Raw genomic sequence first — 25,712 nt, 5'->3', positions numbered from 1 at the left:
ACTGCACCTAGGATAATTAGTCACCAGAAAGGCTGCCTTACTTTGTACTGGCTAATGGGCACACTGCAGCGAGGGAGATATAGCTACTCCCACTCAGTCGCTACCAGGTTCCCCAAACGCACAGGACAAATCCGCTGCCACCAGCTCCGATTTCTTAATTTAATAACGGGTCCGGAGCCAACCCAAATTAGTAGCGTAATTCACTTCAGAGGACGTGACAGTACGTTATAGAGACAAGAGAAACAAAGCTAGTAATTGTATGTATTTTACTCCAAAAAGGTAGGCAGTGTTTACAAAAGGGTAAAAGGATATTATAAAAGAAGACAATCTATCGTATAAACAATTACAAATAAAAAGGGATTAAAGTTGAAGAAAAACACTTACAGTTCTTTATATCATTTCAGATTGTGGCAAACCATGTGGCTGGGGGAGGGGCGAGCAGCAGAATGCATTACAGAGCATCTCTCAGCTATTCTATTAAGACCAAGCATGACCTGGCTATGCACCACGAGTAAACGATTAATTTGTTTCTCAGATACCAAGGGTACAGGAAATTGGAAAACGCACTGAGTGATGGCCCGGCCAATGCACATACCAAGTAGATAACTTTCGTATCTCTGTCACTAATTGGGGTCAAGTTATGCCTTACTATTAAGTTTGTACATAAAAGGAAAGAGCACATGGATTCAGACAAACGACTGGTTATCTGTTCACTCCTGCATTGGAGAGGGAGGGGGGACAGCATCCCACACTCGAGTTTCAAGTTACAGCTGTATTGTCAGCAGGGAGCAAGAGTTGGGAGGAAGGGGGGTCGGAAAGCCCGCAGTGTCTCTGTGCTCAGCTTTAAAGGGAACCTGTCACCCCCAAAATCAAGGGTGAGCTAAGCCCACCAGCATCAGGGGCTTATCTACAGCATTATGTAATGCTGTAGATAAGCCCCCGATGTATCCTAAAAGATAAGAAAAAGAGGTTTGATTATACTCGCCAAGGGGCGGTCCCGGTCCTGTCCGATGGGTGTCGTGGTCTCGTCCGGCGCCTCCCATCTTCATCAGATGACGTCCTCTTTTGGTCTTCACGCTGCGGCTCCGGTGCAGGTGTACTTTGTCTGCCCTGTTGAGGGCAGAACAAAGTACTGCAGTGAGGAGGCGCCGGGCCTCTCTGACCTTTCCCGGCGCCTGCGCACTGCAGTACTTTACTCTGCCCTCAACAGGGAGGAGAAAATACGCCTGCGCCGGAGCCGCAGCGTGAAGACCAGAAGAGGACGTCATCGTAAGAAGATGGGAGGCCCCGGACCGGACCGCGACGCCCACCGGATCGGACCGCCTGCCCAGGTGAGTATAATCTATCCTCTTTTTCTCATCTTTTAGGATACATCGGGGGCTTATCTACAGCATTACAGAATGCATTACAGAGTGCTGTACATAAGCCCCTGATGCCGGTGGGCTTAGCTCACCCTCGATTTTGGGGGTGACAGGTTCCCTTTAATGGACGTAGCAGAGCTCAGTGTGCGTGATCATAAACAATCAAATATATCATATACCTGACACATCCTGTATTATATTCCAGAGCTGCACTCGCTATTCTTCTTGTGCAGTCACTGTGTAACATAGTAACATAGTTAGTAAGGCCGAAAAAAGACATTTGTCCATCCTATATTCCATCATAATAAATCCCCAGATCTACATCCTTCTACAGAACCTAATAATTGTATGATACAATATTTTTCTGCTCCAGGAAGACATCCAGGTCTCTCTTGAACCCCTCGACTGAGTTCGCCATCACCACCTCCTCAGGCAAGCAATTCCAGATTCTCACTGCCCTAACAGTAAAGAATCCTCTTCTATGTTGGTGGAAAAACCTTCTCTCCTCCAGACGCAAAGAATGCCCCCTTGTGCCCGTCACCTTCCTTGGTATAAACAGATCCTCAGCGAGATATTTGTATTGTCCCCTTATATACTTATACATGGTTATTAGATCGCCCCTCAGTCATCTTTTTTCTAGACTAAATAATCCTAATTTCGCTAATCTATCTGGGTATTGTAGTTCTCCCATCCCCTTTATTAACTTTGTTGCCCTCCTTTGTACTCTCTCTAGTTCCATTATATCCTTCTTGAGCACCGGTGCCCAAAACTGGACACAGTACTCCATGTGCGGTCTAACTAGGGATTTGTACAGAGGCAGTATAATGCTCTCATCATGTGTATCCAGACCTCTTTTAATGCACCCCATGATCCTGTTTGCCTTGGCAGCTGCTGCCTGGCACTGGCTGCTCCAGGTAAGTTTATCATTAACTAGGATCCCCAAGTCCTTCTCCCTGTCAGATTTACCCAGTGGTTTCCCGTTCAGTGTGTAATGGTGATATTGATTCCTTCTTCCCATGTGTATAACCTTACATTTATCATTGTTAAACCTCATCTGCCACCTTTCATACTGATGCTGAATTGTAATGTAATGTATGTACACAGTGACTGCACCAGCAGAATAGTGAGTGCAGCTCTGGGGTATAATACAGGATGTAACTCAGGATCAGTAATGTAATGTATGTACACAGTGACTGCACCAGCAGAATAGTGAGTGCAGCTCCAGAGTATAATACAGGATGTAACTCAGGATCAGTAATGTAATGTATGTATACAGTGACTGCACCAGCAGAATAGTGAGTGCAGCTCTGGGGTATAATACAGGATATAACTCAGGATCAGTAATGTAATGTATGTACACAGTGACTGCACCAGCAGAATAGTGAGTGCAGCTCTGGGGTATAATACAGGAGGTAACTCAGGATCAGTAATGTAATGTATGTACACAGTGACTGCACCAGCAGAATAGTGAGTGCAGCTCTGGGGTATAATACAGGATGTAACTCAGGATCAGTAATGTAATGTATGTACACAGTGACTGCACCAGCAGAATAGTGAGTGCAGCTCTGGGGTATAATACAGGATGTAACTCAGGATCAGTAATGTAATGTATGTACACAGTGACTGCACCAGCAGAATAGTGAGTGCAGCTCTGGAGTATAATACAGGATGTAACTCAGGATCAGTAATGTAATGTATGTACACAGTGACTGCAGCAGCAGAATAGTGAGTGCAGCTCCAGAGTATAATACAGGATGTAACTCAGGATCAGTAATGTAATGTATGTATACAGTGACTGCACCAGCAGAATAGTGAGTGCAGCTCTGGGGTATAATACAGGATATAACTCAGGATCAGTAATGTAATGTATGTACACAGTGACTGCAGCAGCAGAATAGTGAGCGCAACTCTGGAGTATAATACAGGATGTAACTCAGAATCAGTAATGTAATGTATGTACACAGTGACTGCACCAGCAGAATAGTGAGTGCAGCTCTGGGGTATAATACCGGAGGTATCTCAGGATCAGTAATGTATGTACACAGTGACTGCACCAGCAGAATAGTGAGTGCAGCTCTGTAGTATAATACAGGATGTAACTCAGGATCAGTAATGTAATGTATGTACACAGTGACTGCTGTTGTGAATTCCGCTCTTGGGCTCCCTCCGGTGGTGGTAAGTGGCACTTTTGTGAGTTCTGCTCTTGGGCTCCCTCCGGTGGTTTTAAGTGGTACGGCTGCTCCTTGGATTTAGCAGTCAGCAGCTGCTTCCACTGATCGTCTGTTCTGGCTCGGCTATTTAAGCCTGGCTCTATCCTTCAGCCAGTGCCAGTTGTCAATGGTTCCTGGTTGGATTCACATCTCCTCTTGGATTTCCCTGATGTTCTGACCAGTTCAGCAAAGATAAGTCCTTGTTTTGTTCTTTTGCAGTCCACATTTTGTGGACTTTATCGTTCAGCACTTTCTATGTTTTTTCTTGTCCAGCTTGTCATTATGGATTTATTCAGTTAAGCTGGAAGCTCTGGGAAGCAGATTTACCCTCCACACCTTTAGTCAGGTGTGGAGATTTTTGTAAACTCTGTGGTGGATTTTTCTAGTTTTTAAATACTGACCGCAGAGTATTCTGTCCTATCTATCTAGCTAGAGTGGCCTCCTTTGCTTCATCCTGGTTTCATTCTGCGTATGTCATTTCCCTCTCCACTCACAGTCAATATTTGTGGGGGGCTGTCTATCCTTTGGGGATTTTCTCTGAGGCAAGATAGCTTTCCTGTTTCTATCTTTAGGGGTAGTTAGTCCTCCGGCTGTGACGAGGTGTCTAGGGAGTGACAGGAACATCCCACGGCTACTTCTAGTGTTGTGTTAAGATCAGGAACTGCGGTCAGTACAGGTACCACCTCCTCCAGAGCTCGTCCATGTTGCTCCTAAACCACCAGTTCATAACAGACTGCACCAGCAGAATAGTGAGTGCAGCTCTGGTGTATAATACAGGATGTAACTCAGGATGAGTAATGTAATGTATGTACACAGTGACTGCACCAGCAGAATAGTGAGCGCAGCTCTGGAGTATAATACAGGATGTAACTCAGGATCAGTAATGTAATGTATGTACACAGTGACTGCACCAGCAGAATAGTGAGTGCAGCTCTGGTGTATAATACAGGATGTAACTCAGGATGAGTAATGTAATGTATGTACACAGTGACTGCACCAGCAGAATAGTGAGCGCAGTTCTGGAGTATAATACAGGATGTAACTCAGGATCAGTAATGTAATGTATGTACACAGTGACTGCACCAGCAGAATAGTGAGTGCAGCTCTGGGGTATAATACAGGATGTAACTCAGGATCAGTAATGTAATGTATGTACACAGTGACTGCACCAGCAGAATAGTGAGCGCAGCTCTGGAGTATAATACAGGATGTAACTCAGGATCAGTAATGTATGTACACAGTGACTGCACCAGCAGAATAGTGAGCACAGCTCTGGAGTATAATACAGGATGTAACTCAGGATCAGTAATGTAATGTATGTACACAGTGACTGCACCAGCAGAATAGTGAGTGCAACTCTGGAGTATAATACAGGAGGTAACTCAGGATCAGTAATGTAATGTATGTACACAGTGACTGCACCAGCAGAATAGTGAGTGCAGCTCTGGTGTATAATACAGGATGTAACTCAGGATGAGTAATGTATGTACACAGTGACTGCACCAGCAGAATAGTGAGCACAGCTCTGGAGTATAATACAGGATGTAACTCAGGATCAGTAATGTAATGTATGTACACAGTGACTGCACCAGCAGAATAGTGAGTGCAGCCCTGGGGTATAATACAGGATGTAACTCAGGATCAGTAATGTATGTACACAGTGACTGCACCAGCAGAATAGTGAGTGCAGGTCTGCGGTATAATACAGGATGTAACTCAGGATCAGTAATGTAATGTCTGTACAGAGTGACTGCACCAGCAGAATAGTGAGTGCAGCTCTGGAATATAATACAGGGTGTAACTCAGGATCAGTAATGTCATGTATGTACACAGTGACTGCACCAGCAGAATAGTGAGTGCAGCTCTGGAGTATAATACAGGATGTAACTCAGGATCAGTAATGTAATGTATGTACAAAGTGACTGCACCAGCAGAATAGTGAGTGCAGCTCTGGGGTATAATACAGGATGTAACTCAGGATCAGTAATGTAATGTATGTACACAGTGACTGCACCAGCAGAATAGTAAGTGCAGCTCTGGAGGATAATACAGGAGGTAACTCAGTATCAGTAATGTAATGTATGTACACAGTGACTGCACCAGCAGAATAGTGAGTGCAGCTCTGGGGTATAATACAGGATGTAACTCAGGATCAGTAATGTAATGTATGTACACAGTGACTGCACCAGCAAAAAATAGTGAGTGCAGCTCTGGAGGATAATACAGGAGGTAACTCAGGATCAGTATTGTATGTACACAGTGACTGCACCAGCAGAATAGTGAGTGCAGCTCTGGAGTATAATACAGGATGTAACTCAGGATCAGTAATGTAATGTATGTACACAGTGACTGAACCAGCAGAATAGTGAGTGCAGCTCTGGGGTATAATACAGGATGTAACTGAGGATCAGTAATGTAATGTCTGTACAGAGTGACTGCACCAGCAGAATAGTGAGTGCAGCTCTGGGGTATAATGCAGGATGTAACTCAGGATCAGTAATGTATGTACACAGTGACTGCACCAGCAGAATAGTGAGTGCAGCTCTGGGGTATAATACAGGATGTAACTCAGGATCAGTAATGTAATGTATGTACACAGTGACTGCACCAGCAGAATAGTGAGTGCAGCTCTGGTGTATAATACAGGATGTAACTCAGGATGAGTAATGTAATGTATGTACACAGTGACTGCACCAGCAGAATAGTGAGCGCAGCTCTGGAGTATAATACAGGATGTAACTCAGGATCAGTAATGTATGTACACAGTGACTGCACCAGCAGAATAGTGAGCGCAGCTCTGGAGTATAATACAGGAGGTAACTCAGGATCAGTAATGTAATGTATGTACACAGTGACTGCACCAGCAGAATAGTGAGTGCAGCTCTGGGGTATAATACAGGATGTAACTCAGGATCAGTAATGTATGTACACAGTGACTGCACCAGCAGAATAGTGAGTGCAGGTCTGGGGTATAATACAGGATGTAACTCAGGATCATTAATGTAATGTATGTACACAGTGACTGCACCAGCAGAATAGTGAGTGCAGCTCTGGAGTATAATACAGGAGGTAACTCAGGATCAGTAATGTAATGTATGTACACAGTGACTGCACCAGCAGAATAGTGAGTGCAGCTCTGGGGTATAATACAGGATGTAACTCAGGATCAGTAATGTATGTACACAGTGACTGCACCAGCAGAATAGTGAGTGCAGGTCTGGGGTATAATACAGGATGTAACTCAGGATCATTAATGTAATGTATGTACACAGTGACTACACCAGCAGAATAGTGAGCGCAGCTCTGGAGTATAATACGGGATGTAACTCAGGATCAGTAATGTATGTACACAGTGACTGCACCAGCAGAATAGCGAGTGCAGCTCTGGAGTATAATACAGGATGTAATTCAGGATCATTAATGTAATGTATATACACTGTGACTGCACCAGCACAAAATAGTGAGTGCAGGTCTGGAGGATAATACAGGAGGTAACTCAGGATCAGTAATGTATGTACACAGTGACTGCACCAGCAGAATTGTGAGTGCAGCTCTGGAGTATAATACAGAATGTAACTCAGGATCAGTAATGTAATGTATGTACACAGTGACTGCACCAGCAGAATAGTGAGTGCAGCTCTGGTGTATAATACAGGATGTAACTCAGGATGAGTAATGTAATGTATGTACACAGTGACTGCACCAGCAGAATAGTGAGCGCAGCTCTGGAGTATAATACAGGATGTAACTCAGGATCAGTAATGTATGTACACAGTGACTGCACCAGCAGAATAGTGAGCGCAGCTCTGGAGTATAATACAGGAGGTAACTCAGGATCAGTAATGTAATGTATGTACACAGTGACTGCACCAGCAGAATAGTGAGTGCAGCTCTGGGGTATAATACAGGATGTAACTTAGGATCAGTAATGTATGTACACAGTGACTGCACCAGCAGAATAGTGAGTGCAGGTCTGGGGTATAATACAGGATGTAACTCAGGATCATTAATGTAATGTATGTACACAGTGACTACACCAGCAGAATAGTGAGCGCAGCTCTGGAGTATAATACGGGATGTAACTCAGGATCAGTAATGTATGTACACAGTGACTGCACCAGCAGAATAGCGAGTGCAGCTCTGGAGTATAATACAGGATGTAATTCAGGATCATTAATGTAATGTATATACACTGTGACTGCACCAGCAGAATAGTGAGTGCAGCTCTGGGGTATAATACAGGAGGTAATTCAACATCAGTAATGTAATGTATATACACTGTGACTGCACCAGCACAATAGTGAGTGCAGCTCTGGAGTATAATACAGGAGGTAATTCAGCATCAGTAATGTAATGTATGTACACAGTGACTGCACCAGCAGAATAGTGAGTGCAGCTCTGGAGTATAATACAGAATGTAACTCAGGATCAGTAATGTAATGTATGTACACAGTGACTGCACCAGCAGAATAGTGAGTGCAGCTCTGGAGGATAATACAGGAGGTAACTCAGGATCAGTAATGTAATGTATGTACACAGTGACTGCACCAGCACAAAATAGTGAGTGCAGCTCTGGGGTATAATGCAGGATGTAACTCAGGATCAGTAATGTATGTACACAGTGACTGCACCAGCAGAATAGGGAGTGCAGCTCTGGAGTATAATACAGGATGTAACTCAGGATCAGTAATGTAATGTATGTACACAGTGACTGCACCAGCAGAATAGTGAGTGCAGCTCTGGAGTATAATACAGGATGTAACTCAGGATCAGTAATGTATGTACACAGTGCCTGCACCAGCAGAATGGTGAGTGCAGCTCTGGAGTATAATACAGGGTGTAACTCAGGATCAGTAATGTAATGTATGTACACAGTGACTGCACCAGCAGAATAGTGAGTGCAGCTCTAGAATATAATACAGGATGTAACTCAGGATCAGTAATGTAATGTATGTACACAGTGACTGCACCAGCAGAATAGTGAGTGCAGCTCTGGGGTATAATACAGGATGTAACTCAGGATCAGTAATGTAATGTATGTACACAGTGACTGCACCAGCAGAATAGTGAATGCAGCTCTGGGGTATAATACAGGATGTAACTGAGGATCAGTAATGTAATGTCTGTACAGAGTGACTGCACCAGCAGAATAGTGAGTGCAGCTCTGGAGTATAATACAGGGTGTAACTCAGGATCAGTAATGTAATGTATGTACACAGTGACTGCACCAGCAGAATAGTGGGTGCAGCTCTGGAGTATAATACAGGGTGTAACTCAGGATCAGTAATGTCATGTATGTACACAGTGACTGCACCAGCAGAATAGTGAGTGCAGCTCTGGGTTATAATACAGGATGTAACTGAGGATCAGTAATGTAATGTCTGTACAGAGTGACTGCACCAGCAGAATAGTGAGTGCAGCTCTGGAATATAATACAGGGTGTAACTCAGGATCAGTAGTGTCATGTATGTACACAGTGACTGCACCAGCAGAATAGTGAGTGCAGCTCTGGAGTATAATACAGGAGGTAATTCAGGATCAGTTATGTAATGTATGTACACTGTGACTGCACCAGCAGAATAGTGAGTGCAGCTCTGGAGGATAATACAGGAGGTAACTCAGGATCAGTAATGTAATGTATGTACACAGTGACTGCACCAGCACAAAATAGTGACTGCAGCTCTGGGGTATAATGCAGGATGTAACTCAGGATCAGTAATGTCATGTATGTACACAGTGACTGCACCAGCAGAATAGTGAGTGCAGCTCTGGAGTATAATACAGGATGTAACTCAGGATCAGTAATGTATGTACACAGTGACTGCACCAGCAGAATAGTGAGTGCAGCTCTGGAGTATAATACAGGATATAACTCAGGATCAGTAATGTAATGTATGTACACAGTGACTGCACCAGCAGAATAGTGAGTGCAGCTCTGGCGTATCATACAGGATGTAACTCAGGATCAGTAATGTAATGTATGTACACAGTGACTGCACCAGCAGAATAGTGAGTGCAGCTCTGGAGTATAATACAGGATGTAACTCAGGATCAGTAATGTATGTACACAGTGACTGCACCAGCAGAATAGTGAGTGCAGCTCTGGGGTATAATACAGGATGTAACTCAGGATCAGTAATGTAATGTATGTTCACAGTGACTGCACCAGCACAAAATAGTGAGTGCAGCTCTGGAGTATAATACAGGAGGTAACTCAGGATCAGTAATGTAATGTATGTACACAGTGACTGCACCAGCAGAATAGTGAGTGCAGCTCTGGGGTATAATACAGGATGTAACTCAGGATCAGTAATGTATGTACACAGTGACTGCACCAGCAGAATAGTGAGTGCAGGTCTGGGGTATAATACAGGATGTAACTCAGGATCATTAATGTAATGTATGTACACAGTGACTACACCAGCAGAATAGTGAGCGCAGCTCTGGAGTATAATACGGGATGTAACTCAGGATCAGTAATGTATGTACACAGTGACTGCACCAGCAGAATAGTGAGTGCAGCTCTGGAGTATAATACAGGATGTAACTCAGGATCAGTAATGTATGTACACAGTGACTGCACCAGCAGAATAGTGAGTGCAGCTCTGGAGTATAATACAGGATATAACTCAGGATCAGTAATGTAATGTATGTACACAGTGACTGCACCAGCAGAATAGTGAGTGCAGCTCTGGCGTATCATACAGGATGTAACTCAGGATCAGTAATGTAATGTATGTACACAGTGACTGCACCAGCAGAATAGTGAGTGCAGCTCTGGAGTATAATACAGGATGTAACTCAGGATCAGTAATGTATGTACACAGTGACTGCACCAGCAGAATAGTGAGTGCAGCTCTGGGGTATAATACAGGATGTAACTCAGGATCAGTAATGTAATGTATGTTCACAGTGACTGCACCAGCACAAAATAGTGAGTGCAGCTCTGGAGTATAATACAGGAGGTAACTCAGGATCAGTAATGTAATGTATGTACACAGTGACTGCACCAGCAGAATAGTGAGTGCAGCTCTGGGGTATAATACAGGATGTAACTCAGGATCAGTAATGTATGTACACAGTGACTGCACCAGCAGAATAGTGAGTGCAGGTCTGGGGTATAATACAGGATGTAACTCAGGATCATTAATGTAATGTATGTACACAGTGACTACACCAGCAGAATAGTGAGCGCAGCTCTGGAGTATAATACGGGATGTAACTCAGGATCATTAATGTAATGTATATACACTGTGACTGCACCAGCAGAATAGTGAGTGCAGCTCTGGGGTATAATACAGGAGGTAATTCAACATCAGTAATGTATATACACTGTGACTGCACCAGCACAATAGTGAGTGCAGCTCTGGAGTATAATACAGGAGGTAATTCAGCATCAGTAATGTAATGTATGTACACAGTGACTGCACCAGCAGAATAGTGAGTGCAGCTCTGGAGTATAATACAGAATGTAACTCAGGATCAGTAATGTAATGTATGTACACAGTGACTGCACCAGCAGAATAGTGAGTGCAGCTCTGGAGGATAATACAGGAGGTAACTCAGGATCAGTAATGTAATGTATGTACACAGTGACTGCACCAGCACAAAATAGTGAGTGCAGCTCTGGGGTATAATGCAGGATGTAACTCAGGATCAGTAATGTATGTACACAGTGACTGCACCAGCAGAATAGGGAGTGCAGCTCTGGAGTATAATACAGGATGTAACTCAGGATCAGTAATGTAATGTATGTACACAGTGACTGCACCAGCAGAATAGTGAGTGCAGCTCTGGAGTATAATACAGGATGTAACTCAGGATCAGTAATGTATGTACACAGTGCCTGCACCAGCAGAATGGTGAGTGCAGCTCTGGAGTATAATACAGGGTGTAACTCAGGATCAGTAATGTAATGTATGTACACAGTGACTGCACCAGCAGAATAGTGAGTGCAGCTCTAGAATATAATACAGGATGTAACTCAGGATCAGTAATGTAATGTATGTACACAGTGACTGCACCAGCAGAATAGTGAGTGCAGCTCTGGGGTATAATACAGGATGTAACTCAGGATCAGTAATGTAATGTATGTACACAGTGACTGCACCAGCAGAATAGTGAATGCAGCTCTGGGGTATAATATAGGATGTAACTGAGGATCAGTAATGTAATGTCTGTACAGAGTGACTGCACCAGCAGAATAGTGAGTGCAGCTCTGGAGTATAATACAGGGTGTAACTCAGGATCAGTAATGTAATGTATGTACACAGTGACTGCACCAGCAGAATAGTGGGTGCAGCTCTGGAGTATAATACAGGGTGTATCTCAGGATCAGTAATGTCATGTATGTACACAGTGACTGCACCAGCAGAATAGTGAGTGCAGCTCTGGGTTATAATACAGGATGTAACTGAGGATCAGTAATGTAATGTCTGTACAGAGTGACTGCACCAGCAGAATAGTGAGTGCAGCTCTGGAATATAATACAGGGTGTAACTCAGGATCAGTAGTGTCATGTATGTACACAGTGACTGCACCAGCAGAATAGTGAGTGCAGCTCTGGAGTATAATACAGGAGGTAATTCAGGATCAGTTATGTAATGTATGTACACTGTGACTGCACCAGCAGAATAGTGAGTGCAGCTCTGGAGGATAATACAGGAGGTAACTCAGGATCAGTAATGTAATGTATGTACACAGTGACTGCACCAGCACAAAATAGTGACTGCAGCTCTGGGGTATAATGCAGGATGTAACTCAGGATCAGTAATGTCATGTATGTACACAGTGACTGCACCAGCAGAATAGTGAGTGCAGCTCTGGAGTATAATACAGGATGTAACTCAGGATCAGTAATGTATGTACACAGTGACTGCACCAGCAGAATAGTGAGTGCAGCTCTGGAGTATAATACAGGATATAACTCAGGATCAGTAATGTAATGTATGTACACAGTGACTGCACCAGCAGAATAGTGAGTGCAGCTCTGGCGTATCATACAGGATGTAACTCAGGATCAGTAATGTAATGTATGTACACAGTGACTGCACCAGCAGAATAGTGAGTGCAGCTCTGGAGTATAATACAGGATGTAACTCAGGATCAGTAATGTATGTACACAGTGACTGCACCAGCAGAATAGTGAGTGCAGCTCTGGGGTATAATACAGGATATAACTCAGGATCAGTAATGTAATGTATGTACACAGTGACTGCACCAGCAGAATAGTGAGTGCAGCTCTGGAGTATAATACAGGAGGTAATTCAGGATCAGTTATGTAATGTATGTACACAGTGACTGCACCAGCAGAATAGTGAGTGCAGCTCTGGAGTATAATACAGGAGGTAATTCAGGATCAGTAATGTAATGTATGTACACAGTGACTGCACCAGCAGAATAGTGAATGCAGCTCTGGGGTATAATACAGGATGTAACTGAGGATCAGTAATGTAATGTCTGTACAGAGTGACTGCACCAGCAGAATAGTGAGTGCAGTTCTGGGGTATAATACAGGATGTAACTCAGGATCAGAAATGTAATGTTTGTACACATTGACTGCACCAGCAGAATAGTGAGTGCAGCTCTGGAGTATAATACAGGATGTAACTCAGGATCAGTAATGTAATGTATGTACACAGTGACTGCACCAGCAGAATAGTGAATGCAGCTCTGGGGTATAATACAGGATGTAACTGAGGATCAGTAATGTAATGTCTGTACAGAGTGACTGCACCAGCAGAATAGTGAGTGCAGCTCTGGAATATAATGCAGGATGTAACTCAGGATCAGTAATGTCATGTATGTACACAGTGACTGCACCAGCAGAATAGTGAGTGCAGCTCTGGAGTATAATACAGGATGTAACTCAGGATCAGTAATGTAATGTATGTACACAGTGACTGCACCAGCAGAATAGTGAGTGCAGCTCTGGGGTATAATACAGGATGTAACTCAGGATCAGTAATGTAATGTATGTACTGTTGTGGATTCTGTTTGTGGGCTCCCTCTGGTGGTTACTGCTGGTACTGGGTGACTTTGGTGGGTTGCGGCCTTTGGTTTCCACCTGTCCATCAGAGGCTGGGTGTTTCCTATTTTACCTGGCCTTTCTGTCATTTCCCTTGCCGGCTATCAATGTATTCAGATGTGCTCTGTTTGGTTCCTGCCTACCTGCTCCCAGATCTTTCAGGATAAGCTAAGTGCTGATTTTCAGTTGTTTGGTTTTTTGTCCAGCTTGCTTAGAATGTCTCTATGCTAGCTGGTAGCTCTAGTGGACTGAGGTTCTCCCCATGTGCCATGAGTTGGCACATGGGTTCTTGTAATCTCAGGATGGTTTTTTGATTAGGGTTTTTTGCTGACCGCTCAGTCCCCTTTTGTATCGTTCTGCTTTCTAGTTTACAGCGGGCCTCAATTTGCTAAAGCTATATATATCATCTCTATGTGTGTGCCTTCCTCTCATTTCACCGTCAATACATGTGAGGGGGCAACTATATCTTTTGGGGTTCATTCCTCTGGAGGCAAGTGAGGTCTTTATTTTCTCTGCAGTACTAGTTAGCTCTTAGGCTGGTGCGTGGCGTCTAGAACCAACGTAGGCACGCTCCCTGGCTATCTCTAGTTGCGTTTGTCAGGCGTAGGGCAGCGGTCAGCCCAGGTTCCATCACCCTAGAGCTCGTCCGTTATTACTTTGTGCTTTGCTTGTCCTGTGCTATCCCTAGCCATTGGGGATTCATGACAGTATAGCCGGCCCACAAAGTGTTATTTGTTTGGGCTGAAGCAGGAGAAAAAGAAGTGTTTAAGGGTTATTTTTTTTTTTTTTTTTTTTTTCCCTTCAGAGTTTTGCTGCCTAGCCCTTAATTGCTGTCTAGCTGCTTCTTACCTCCTCTTAACCCTTGAATGGCTCTGATCTTGGCTGTTTAACATGGATGTCCAGAGTTTGGCTTCCAGCCTGAGTAATCTCGCGGCAAAAGTTCAAAACATACAGGATTTTGTTGTTCACACTCCCATGTCTGAACCTAGAATTCCTATTCCAGAGTTCTTTTCTGGAGATAGATCAACCTTCCTGAATTTCAGGAACAATTGTAAATTGTTTCTTTCTTTAAAATCTCGCTCCTCTGGAGACCCTGCTCAACAGGTCAAGATTGTAATATCTTTCCTGCGGGGCGACCCTCAGAATTGGGCATTTGCATTGGCACCAGGGGATCCTGCATTGCTCAATGTGGATGCGTTTTTTCTGGCATTGGGATTGCTCTATGAAGAACCCAACCTGGAGATTCAGGCTGAAAAGTCTTTATTAGCCCTCTCTCAGGGGTATGATGAAGCGGAAATATATTGTCAAAAATTTCGGAAATGGTCGGTGCTTACTCAGTGGAATGAGTGCGCCCTGGCTGCAAACTTCAGAAATGGTCTTTCTGAGGCCATTAAGGATATTATGGTGGGGTTCCCTGCGCCTACAGGTCTGAATGAGTCTATGGCTATGGCCATTCAGATTGATCGGCGTTTATGGGAGCGCAAACCCGTGCACCAGTTGGCGGTGTCTTCTGAACAGGCACCTGAGACTATGCAATGTGATAGAATTCAGTCCAGAAGTGAACGGCAAAATTATAGGCGGAAAAATGGATTGTGTTTTTATTGTGGTGATTCAGCTCATGTTATATCAGCATGCTCTAAACGCACAAAAAGGGTTGATAAATCTTTTGCCATTGGTACTCTGCAGCCTAAGTTCATTTTGTCTGTGACTCTGATTTTTTCACTGTCTTCCATTTTTGTCGATGCCTATGTGGATTCGGGCGCTGCCCTGAGTCTTATGGATTGGTCATTTGCTAAACGCTGCGGTTTTAGTCTGGAGCCTCTGGAAGTCCCTATTCCTCTGAAGGGAATTGACTCTACACCATTGGCTATGAATAAACCGCAGTACTGGACACAAGTGACCATGCGCATGACTCCCGTTCATCAGGAGGTGATTCGCTTCCTTGTACTGTATAATTTACATGATGTACTAGTGCTTGGTCTGCCATGGTTACAAACTCATAATCCTGTCCTGGACTGGAAAACAATGTCTGTGCTAAGCTGGGGATGTCAGGGGGTTCATGATCATGCACCTCCGATTTCTATCGCTTCATCTACTCCTTCGGAGATCCCTGCGTTTTTGTCGGATTATAGGGATGTTTTTGAGGAGCCTAAGCTCAATTCGCTCCCTCCTCATAGAGAGTGTGACTGTGCTATAGAATTGATTCCTGGCAGTAAGTTCCCTAAGGGTCGTTTATTTAATCTGTCACTGCCAGAGCATACTGCTATGCGGAATTATATTAAGGAGTCCTTGGAAAAGGGACATATTCGTCCATCTTCGTCCCCTCTGGGAGCAGGTTTCTTTTTCGTGGCAAAAAAAGATGGTTCCCTGAGGCCTTGTATAGATTATCGCCTTCTGAATAAGATTACAGTCAAATATCAGTATCCATTGCCATTATTGACTGATTTGTTTGCTCGCATTAAGGGGGCTAGGTGGTTCACTAAGATAGATCTTCGCGGTGCGTATAATCTTGTGCGGATAAAGCAGGGTGATGAGTGGAAAACCGCATTTAATACGCCTGAGGGCCATTTTGAGTATTTGGTAATGCCTTTTGGACTTTCTAATGCTCCTTCAGTCTTTCAGTCCTTTATGCACAATATTTTCCGTGAATATCTGGATAAGTTTATGATTGTGTATTTGGATGATATTTTGGTGTTTTCTGATGACTGGGAGTCTCATGTTCTACAGGTCAGGAAGGTGTTTCAGGTTCTGCGGGCCAATTCTCTGTTTGTGAAGGGCTCAAAGTGTCTCTTCGGAGTCCAGAAGATTTCTTTTTTGGGGTACATTTTTTCTCCTTCTACTATTGAGATGGATCCCGTCAAGGTTCAGGCTATTTGTGACTGGACACAACCTACATCTGTTAAGAGCCTTCAGAAGTTCTTGGGGTTTGCTAATTTTTATCGTCGGTTCATTGCTAATTTTTCCAGTATTGTTAAACCTTTGACTGATTTGACTAAAAAGGGTGCTGATGTTGCTGATTGGTCTCCTGCGGCCGTGGAGGCCTTTCAGGAACTTAAGCGCCGGTTTTCTTCTGCTCCTGTGTTGTGTCAACCAGATGTTTCACTTCCTTTTCAGGTTGAGGTTGATGCTTCCGAGATTGGAGCGGGGGCGGTTTTGTCACAGAGAAGTTCTAATGCCTCGGTGATGAAGCCATGTGCATTCTTCTCTAGAAAATTCTCGCCCGCCGAGCGCAATTATGATGTGGGTAATCGGGAGCTTTTGGCCATGAAGTGGGCATTTGAGGAGTGGCGTCATTGGCTTGAGGGTGCTAAACATCGTGTGGTGGTCTTGACTGATCACAAGAATCTCATTTACCTTGAGTCTGCCAGGCGTTTGAATCCTAGACAGGCTCGTTGGTCGTTGTTTTTTTCTCGTTTCAATTTCGTGGTTTCATACCTGCCAGGTTCAAAGAATGTGAAGGCAGATGCTCTTTCCAGGAGTTTTGTGCCTGACTCTCCTGGAGACTCTGGGCCTACTGGTATCCTTAGGGATGGGGTAATATTGTCCGCCGTATCCCCAGACTTGCGACGTGCATTGCAGGAGTTTCAGGTGGATAAACCGGATCGTTGTCCACCAGAAAGACTGTTTGTTCCGGATGATTGGACCAGTAGAGTCATCTCCGAGGTCCATTCTTCTGTGTTGGCTGGTCATCCTGGAATATTTGGTACTAGAGACTTGGTGGCCAGGTCTTTTTGGTGGCCTTCCTTGTCTAGGGATGTGCGTACCTTTGTGCAGTCTTGTGAAGTGTGTGCTCGAGCTAAGCCTTGCTGTTCTCGGGCCAGTGGGTTGTTGTTATCCTTGCCCATCCCGAAGAGGCCTTGGACGCACATTTCCATGGATTTTATTTCTGATCTTCCGGTTTCACAGAAAATGTCCGTTATCTGGGTTGTGTGTGACCGCTTTTCTAAGATGGTTCATTTGGTGCCCTTGCCTAAGTTGCCCTCCTCCTCTGAGTTGGTCCCTTTATTTTTTCAGAACGTGGTCCGTTTGCATGGGATTCCGGAGAATATCGTTTCTGACAGGGGATCCCAGTTTGTGTCTAGATTTTGGCGGACGTTTTGTGCCAAGATGGGCATTGATTTGTCTTTCTCGTCTGCATTCCATCCTCAGACGAATGGCCAGACGGAGCGAACTAATCAGACCTTGGAAACTTATTTGAGGTGTTTTGTTTCTGCTGATCAAGATGACTGGGTTGCTTTTTTGCCACTGGCCGAATTTGCTCTTAATAATCGGGCTAGTTCTGCCACGTTGGTCTCTCCTTTTTTTTGTAATTCGGGGTTTCATCCTCGTTTTTCCTCTGGTCAGGTGGAGTCTTCGGATTGTCCTGGAGTGGACATGGTGGTGGACAGGCTACATCAGATTTGGAATCAGGTGGTGGACAATTTGAAGTTATCTCAGGAGAAGACTCAGCAGTTTGCTAATCGCCGTCGCCGCGTGGGTCCCCGACTTCTTGTTGGGGATTTGGTGTGGTTGTCTTCTCGTTTTGTCCCTATGAAGGTCTCTTCTCCTAAGTTCAAGCCTCGGTTCATCGGTCCTTATAGGATCTCGGAGATTCTTAACCCTGTATCTTTTCGTTTGGATCTCCCAGCATCGTTTGCTATTCATAATGTGTTCCATCGGTCGTTGTTGCGGAGGTATGAGGTGCCCGTTGTTCCTTCGGTTGAGCCTCCTGCTCCGGTGCTGGTGGAGGGAGAATTGGAGTATGTCGTTGAGAAGATCTTGGATTCTCGTGTTTCCAGACGCAAACTCCAGTATTTGGTTAAGTGGAAGGGTTATGGTCAGGAGGATAATTCCTGGGTGGTCGCCTCCGATGTTCATGCGACTGATTTGGTCCGCGCCTTCCATAGAGCTCACCCTGATCGCCCTGGGGGTTCTCGTGAGGGTTCGGTGACCCCTCCTCAAGGGGGGGGGTACTGTTGTGGATTCTGTTTGTGGGCTCCCTCTGGTGGTTACTGCTGGTACTGGGTGACTTTGGTGGGTTGCGGCCTTTGGTTTCCACCTGTCCATCAGAGGCTGGGTGTTTCCTATTTTACCTGGCCTTTCTGTCATTCCCTTGCCGGCTATCAATGTATTCAGATGTGCTCTGTTTGGTTCCTGCCTACCTGCTCCCAGATCTTTCAGGATAAGCTAAGTGCTGATTTTCAGTTGTTTGGTTTTTTGTCCAGCTTGCTTATTATGTCTCTATGCTAGCTGGTAGCTCTAGTGGACTGAGGTTCTCCCCATGTGCCATGAGTTGGCACATGGGTTCTTGTAATCTCAGGATGGTTTTTTTGATTAGGGTTTTTTGCTGACCGCTCAGTCCCCTTTTGTATCGTTCTGCTTTCTAGTTTACAGCGGGCCTCTATTTGCTAAAGCTATATACATCATCTCTATGTGTGTGCCTTCCTCTCATTTCACCGTCAATACATGTGGGGGGCAACTATACCTTTGGGGTTAATTCCTCTGGAGGCAAGTGAGGTCTTGTTTTCTCTGCAGTACTAGTTAGCTCTTAGGCTGGTGCGTGGCGTCTAGAACCAACGTAGGCACGCTCCCTGGCTATCTCTAGTTGCGTTTGTCAGGCGTAGGGCAGCGGTCAGCCCAGGTTCCATCACCCTAGAGCTCGTCCGTTATATATTTGTACTTTGCTTGTCCTGTGCTATCCCTAGCCATTGGGGATTCATGACAATGTACACAGTGACTGCACCAGCACAAAATAGTGAGTGCAGCTCTGGAGGATAATACAGGAGGTAACTCAGGATCAGTAATGTATGTACACAGTGACTGCACCAGCAGAATAGTGAGTGCAGCTCTGGAGTGTAATACAGGATGTAACTCAGGATCAGTAATGTATGTACACAGTGACTGAACCAGCAGAATAGTGAGTGCAGCTCTGGGGTATAATGCAGGATGTAACTCAGGATCAGTAATGTATGTACACAGTGACTGCACCAGCAGAATAGTGAGTGCAGCTCTGGGGTATAATACAAGAGGTAACTCAGGATCAGTAATGTAATGTATGTACACAGTGACTGCACCAGCAGAATAGTGAGTGCAGCTCTGGGGTATAATACAGGATGTAACTCAGGATCAGTAATGTAATGTATGTACACAGTGACTGCACCAGCACAAAATAGTGAGTGCAGCTCTGGAGGATAATACAGGAGGTAACTCAGGATCAGTAATGTATGTACACAATGACTGCACCAGCAGAATAGTGAGTGCAGCTCTGGGGTATAATACAGGATGTAACTCAGGATCAGTAATGTAATGTATGTACACAGTGACTGCACCAGCACAAAATAGTGAGTGCAGCTCTGGAGGATAATACAGGAGGTAACTCAGGATCAGTAATGTATGTACACAGTGACTGCACCAGCAGAATAGTGAGTGCAGCTCTGGGGTATAATACAGGAGGTAACTCAGGATCAGTAATGTAATGTATGTACACAGTGACTGCACCAGCAGAATAGTGAGTGCAGCTCTGGAGTATAATACAGGATGTAACTCAGGATCAGTAATGTAATGTATGTACACAGTGACTGCACCAGCAGAATAGTGAGTGCAGCTCTGGGGTATAATACAGGATGTAACTTAGGATCAGTAATGTAATGTATGTACACAGTGACTGCACCAGCAGAATAGTGAGTGCAGCTCTCGGGTATAATACAGGAGGTAACTCAGGATCAGTAATGTAATGTATGTATACAGTGACTGCACCAGCAGAATAGTCAGTGCAGCTCTCGGGTATAATACAGGATGTAACTCAGGATCAGTAATGTAATGTATGTACACAGTGACTGCACCAGCAGAATAGTGAGTGCAGCTCTGGGGTATAGTACAGGATGTAACTCAGGATCAGTAATGTAATGTATGTACACAGTGACTGCACCAGCAGAATAGTGAGTGCAGCTCTGGGGTATAATACAGAATGTAACTCAGGATCAGTAATGTATGTACACAGTGACTGCACCAGCAGAATAGTGAGTGCAGCTCTGGAGTATAATACAGGAGGTAACTCAGGATCAGTAATGTAATGTATGTACACAGTGACTGCACCAGCAGAATAGTGAGTGCAGCTCTGGAGTATAATACAGGAGGTAACTCAGGATCAGTAATGTAATGTATGTACACAGTGACTGCACCAGCAGAATAGTGAGTGCAGCTCTGGAGTATAATACAGGGTGTAACTCAGGATCAGTAATGTAATGTATGTACACAGTGACTGCACCAGCAGAATAGTGAGTGCAGCTCTGGAGTATAATACAGGATGTAACTCAGGATCAGTAATGTAATGTATGTACACAGTGACTGCACCAGCAGAATAGTGAGTGCAGCTCTGGAGTATAATACAGGGTGTAACTCAGGATCAGTAATGTATGTACACAGTGACTGCACCAGCAGAATAGTGAGTGCAGCTCTGGCGTATCATACAGACTATTGTACAATGACAATACTGATTGTTTGTGGGGTCTCGTCTCTGCTGTTTCGGTCTCCGCTTCTGGTGTGGAGGATGTAAGGGGTTAATAAGCGCTGATGAGTGGAGGGTCTTCCAGGCAGCTGTGAGTCCTGGTGAATTGTGGTCGCTGTTGGTTATTTCGACTCCTCTTCTCCTTTTTCAGGTCCTCCAATGATGACCTGATCTCTTCGCTTTGTCACCCGCAGTTTTTGCTCTCGGGGGCTGTAGGAAAGCTGAGGGTGTAGTTGGGGGTCCGGTGATGTTTGGGGTTGTCTCTGGCGTCTCATACTTCCTCTCTGTTGCAGGCCACTTGTGCCCTCCGCGAGGTGCTGTCTCAGCCGCAGTCATTTCCTGCTGTACAGGAGCTTTACTCCCAGCTGTTTGTGGTGCTCCTCCTGCGGATCAGCTCTATGGTCAGTGTGCAGCCCCCCAAGAACCTCGGACCCACCAAAGAGCGGAAGAACAGCCAGAACCAGAGCAGCCGCAGCCTGGACCCGTGCAGGTAATATGTGAGCCACCGAGGGGTTAATGCCAGCTGTCACTGCTGAGGGATAAATGCAGTTGAGATGTTTCCTCAGAGTATATCCTCCGATGCGCCCTGCCCCGTCCTCCGGCCGCCCCTGCCCCGTCCTCCGGCCGCCCCTGCCCCGTCCTCCGGCCGCCCCTGCCCCGTCCTCCGGCCGCCCCTGCCCCGTCCTCCGGCCGCCCCTGCCCCGTCCTCCGGCCGCCCCTGCCCTGTCCTCCGGCCGCCCCTGCCCTGTCCTCCGGCCGCCCCTGCCCTGTGCTCCTGCCGCTTCCAGTCTGCCTTTGGTTCTATGCCCCTTTCTCCGGGGCACTACCACCCCTTTCTCCGGTACGCTGCCACCCATGTCTGTCTCCTCTGATTCTGGGCCCCTTTGTCCGGTACGCTGCCACCCATGCTCGTCTCCTCTGATTCTGGGCCCCTTTCTCCGGTACGCTGCCACCCATGCCCGTCTCCTCTGATTCTGGGCCCCTTTCTTCCGTACGCTGCCACCCATGCCCGTCTCCTCTGATTCTGGGCCCCTTTCTTCCGTGCGCTGCCACCCATGCCCGTCTCCTCTGATTCTGTGCCCCTTTCTCCAGTGCGCTGCCACCCATGCCCGTCTCCTCTGATTCTGGGCCCCTTTCTTCCGTGCGCTGCCACCCATGCCCGTCTCCTCTGATTCTGGGCCCCTTTCTTCCGTGCGCTGCCACCCATGCCTGTCTCCTCTGATTCTGGGCCCCTTTCTTCCGTACGCTGCCACCCATGCCCGTCTCCTCTGATTCTGGGCCCCTTTCTCCAGTGCACTGCCACCCATGCCCGTCTCCTCTGATTCTGGGCCCCTTTTATTCCGTGCGCTGCCACCCATGCCCGTCTCCTCTGATTCTGGGCCCCTTTCTTCTGTGCGCTGCCACCCATGCCCGTCTCCTCTGATTCTGTGCCCCATTCTCCAGTGCACTGCCACCCATGCCCGTCTCCTCTGATTCTGTGCCCCTTTCTTCCGTGCGCTACCACCCATGCCAGTCTCCTCTGATTCTGTGCCCCTTTCTCCAGTGCACTGCCACCCATGCCCGTCTCCTCTGATTCTGGGACCCTTTCTTCCGTGCGCTGCCACCCATGCCCGTCTCCTCTGATTCTGGGCCCCTTTCTTCTGTGCGCTGCCACCCATGCCCGTCTCCTCTGATTCTGTGCCCCTTTCTTCCGTGCTCTGCCACCCATGCCCGTCTCCTCTGATTCTGGGACCCTTTCTTCCGTGCGCTGCCACCCATGCCCGTCTCCTCTGATTCTGGGCCCCTTTCTTCCGTGCTCTGCCACCCATGCCCGTCTCCTCTGATTCTGTGCCCCTTTCTCCAGTGCGCTGCCACCCATGCCAGTCTCCTCTGATTCTGTGCCCCTTTCTCCAGTGCACTGCCACCCATGCCCGTCTCCTCTGATTCTGTGCCCCTTTTTCCAGTGCACTGCCACCCATGCCCGTCTCCTCTGATTCTGGGCCCCTTTCTTCCGTGCGCTGCCACCCATGCCCGTCTCCTCTGATTCTGGGCCCCTTTCTCCGGTGCGCTGCCCCCCATGCCCGTCTCCTCTGATTCTGTGCCCCTTTTTCCAGTGCACTGCCACCCATGCCCGTCTCCTCTGATTCTGGGCCCCTTTCTTCCGTGCGCTGCCACCCATGCCCGTCTCCTCTGATTCTGGGCCCCTTTCTCCGGTGCGCTGCCCCCCATGCCCGTCTCCTCTGATTCTGTGCCCCTTTCTCCAGTGCACTGCCACCCATGCCCGTCTCCTCTGATTCTGTGCCCCTTTCTCCAGTGCACTGCCACCCATGCCCGTCTCCTCTGATTCTGTGCCCCTTTCTCCAGTGCACTGCCACCCATGCCCGTCTCCTCTGATTCTGGGCCCCTTTCTCCAGTGCACTGCCACCCATGCCCGTCTCCTCTGATTCTGTGCCCCTTTCTCCAGTGCACTGCCACCCATGCCCGTCTCCTCTGATTCTGGGCCCCTTTCTTCTGCACGCTCAGCCCTGCGCCAGGCTCTGACTGTGTCCTCTCTCTCCAGCTCTGCGGCAGAGGCTCTGCACTTCATGCTGGTCCAGGGAGGCAGCGAGGAGGTGGCGCTGAATGTGGCAGCTGATGGAGGCTGGGAGAATATGAAACGGGAGGACACTCATCATATTGGAGTATCGTCACTGAGCAGGTAAGAGCCCGCAGCCACAGGTCACCCAAATGTTGTGCGCCCTATCTTCGCGCCCTATCTTCTCTCTTCCTGCCATGCGTCACGTCTCCTCTCTTCTCGCAGTGCCATGGTGCGGTACGCCGGACCCAAACTCCCAGACATCATGAAGAGACTGCAGGCGATCCAGAGCAGCGCGTATGACAACCAGCGGGTCACCACCACCGCCTTCCTCGCCCAGGTCAGGAGAACATTACCCTGGCCCATGTCTACCCCCCCCAACCTTGCTCTGTATATCCCCCCAATATTTTTGTACACCCTCTTCCGTGTTGAATTTTAGACAGTGCTTGACATATGCCAGTTCTGTTGGATCTAATGTCGGGGGTGCATGCGAGTGCCATTTGCGCATCTGAGCTCGGTTCGTGTACCAGTTGCGTGTCTGGACTTGGTGTTGGGTGTCTGGTGCCAGCTGCGTGCCTGGGCTCGGTGCGGGATCTGGTACCGGCTGCGTGCCTGGGCTCGGTGCGGGATCTGGTACCGGCTGCGTGCCTGGGCTCGGTGCGGGATCTGGTGCCGGCGGCTGTGCTTTGTGTGGGTGCCAGCTGCGTGCCTGGGCTCGGTGCGGGATCTGGTGCCAGCTGCGTGCCTGGGCTCGGTGCGGGTGTCTGGTGCCGGCGGCTGTGCTTTGTGTGGGTGCCGGCTGCGTGCCTGGGCTCGGTGCGGGATCTGATGCCGGCGGCTGTGCTTTGTGTGGGTGCCAGCTGCGTGCCTGGGCTCGGTGCGGGATCTGGTGCCAGCTGCGTGCCTGGGCTCGGTGCGGGTGTCTGGTGCCGGCGGCTGTGCTTTGTGTGGGTGCCGGCTGCGTGCCTGGGCTCGGTGCGGGATCTGATGCCGGCGGCTGTGCTTTGTGTGGGTGCCGGCTGCATGCCTGGGCTCGGTGCGGGATCTGATGCCGGCGGCTGTTCTTTGCGTGGGTGCCGGCTGCGTGCCTGGGCTCGGTGCGGGATCTGATGCCGGCGGCTGTGCTTTGTGTGGGTGCCAGCTGCGTGCCTGGGCTCGGTGCGGGATCTGGTGCCAGCTGTGCACCTGGGCTTGGTGTGGGTGCCTGATGCCGGCTGTGCGCCTGGGCTTGGTGTGGGTGCCTGATGCCGGCTGCGTGCCTGGGCTCGGTGCGGGATCTGGTGCCGGCTGTGCACCTGGGCTTGGTGTGGGTGCCTGATGCCGGCTGTGCGCCTGGGCTTGGTGTGGGTGCCTGATGCCGGCTGCGTGCCTGGGCTCGGTGTGGGTGCCTGATGCTGGCTGTGCACCTGGGCTTGGTGTGGGTGCCTGATGCCGGCTGCGTGCCTGGGCTCGGTGTGGGTGCCTGATGCCGGCTGTGCACCTGGGCTTGGTGTGGGTGCCTGATGCCGGCTGTGCGCCTGGGCTTGGTGTGGGTGCCTGATGCCGGCTGTGCGCCTGGGCTTGGTGTGGGTGCCTGATGCCGGCTGTGCGCCTGGGCTTGGTGTTGGTGCCTGATGCCGGCTGTGCACCTGGGCTTGGTGTGGGTGCCTGATGCCGGCTGCGCGCCTGGGCTTGGTGTGGGTGCCTGATGCCGGCTGTGCACCTGGGCTTGGTGTGGGTGCCTGATGCCGGCTGTGCGCCTGGGCTTGGTGTTGGGTGCCTGATGCCGGCTGTGCGCCTGGGCTTGGTGTGGGTGCCTGATGCCGGCTGTGCGCCTGGGCTTGGTGTGGGTGCCTGATGCCGGCTGTGCGCCTGGGCTTGGTGTGGGTGCCTGATGCCGGCTGGGCACCTGGGCTTGGTGTGGGTGCCTGATGCCGGCTGCGCACCTGGGCTTGGTGTGGGTGCCTGATGCCGGCTGCGCGCCTGGGCTTGGTGTGGGTGCCTGATGCCGGCTGTGCGCCTGGGCTCGGTGCGGGATCTGGTGCCGGCTGTGCACCTGGGCTTGGTGTGGGTGCCTGATGCCGGCTGTGCGCCT

The 25,712-nt window shown here is 47.9% G+C and overlaps 1 protein-coding gene across 3 annotated transcripts in view; it reads left to right on the top strand.

Annotated features, from left to right (window-relative positions):
* Positions 1 to 25,712, top strand: part of MROH1 (maestro heat like repeat family member 1) — a 190,050-nt gene that overhangs the window by 138,408 nt on the left and 25,930 nt on the right. For all 3 annotated transcript variants that reach the window (XM_077271559.1, XM_077271557.1, XM_077271558.1), the window contains 3 exons: positions 21,378 to 21,574; positions 23,624 to 23,761; positions 23,864 to 23,978. In XM_077271559.1, the coding sequence (XP_077127674.1) occupies positions 21,378 to 21,574; positions 23,624 to 23,761; positions 23,864 to 23,978 (450 nt within the window). The remainder of the gene's footprint in view (positions 1 to 21,377; positions 21,575 to 23,623; positions 23,762 to 23,863; positions 23,979 to 25,712) is intronic.

This window comes from Ranitomeya variabilis, chromosome 6, assembly GCF_051348905.1.
Source record: "Ranitomeya variabilis isolate aRanVar5 chromosome 6, aRanVar5.hap1, whole genome shotgun sequence".
Classification (NCBI taxonomy): domain Eukaryota; kingdom Metazoa; phylum Chordata; class Amphibia; order Anura; family Dendrobatidae; genus Ranitomeya; species Ranitomeya variabilis.
Note: the sequence above shows the minus strand (reverse complement) of the source record. Positions and strands in the feature narration are given on the sequence as shown.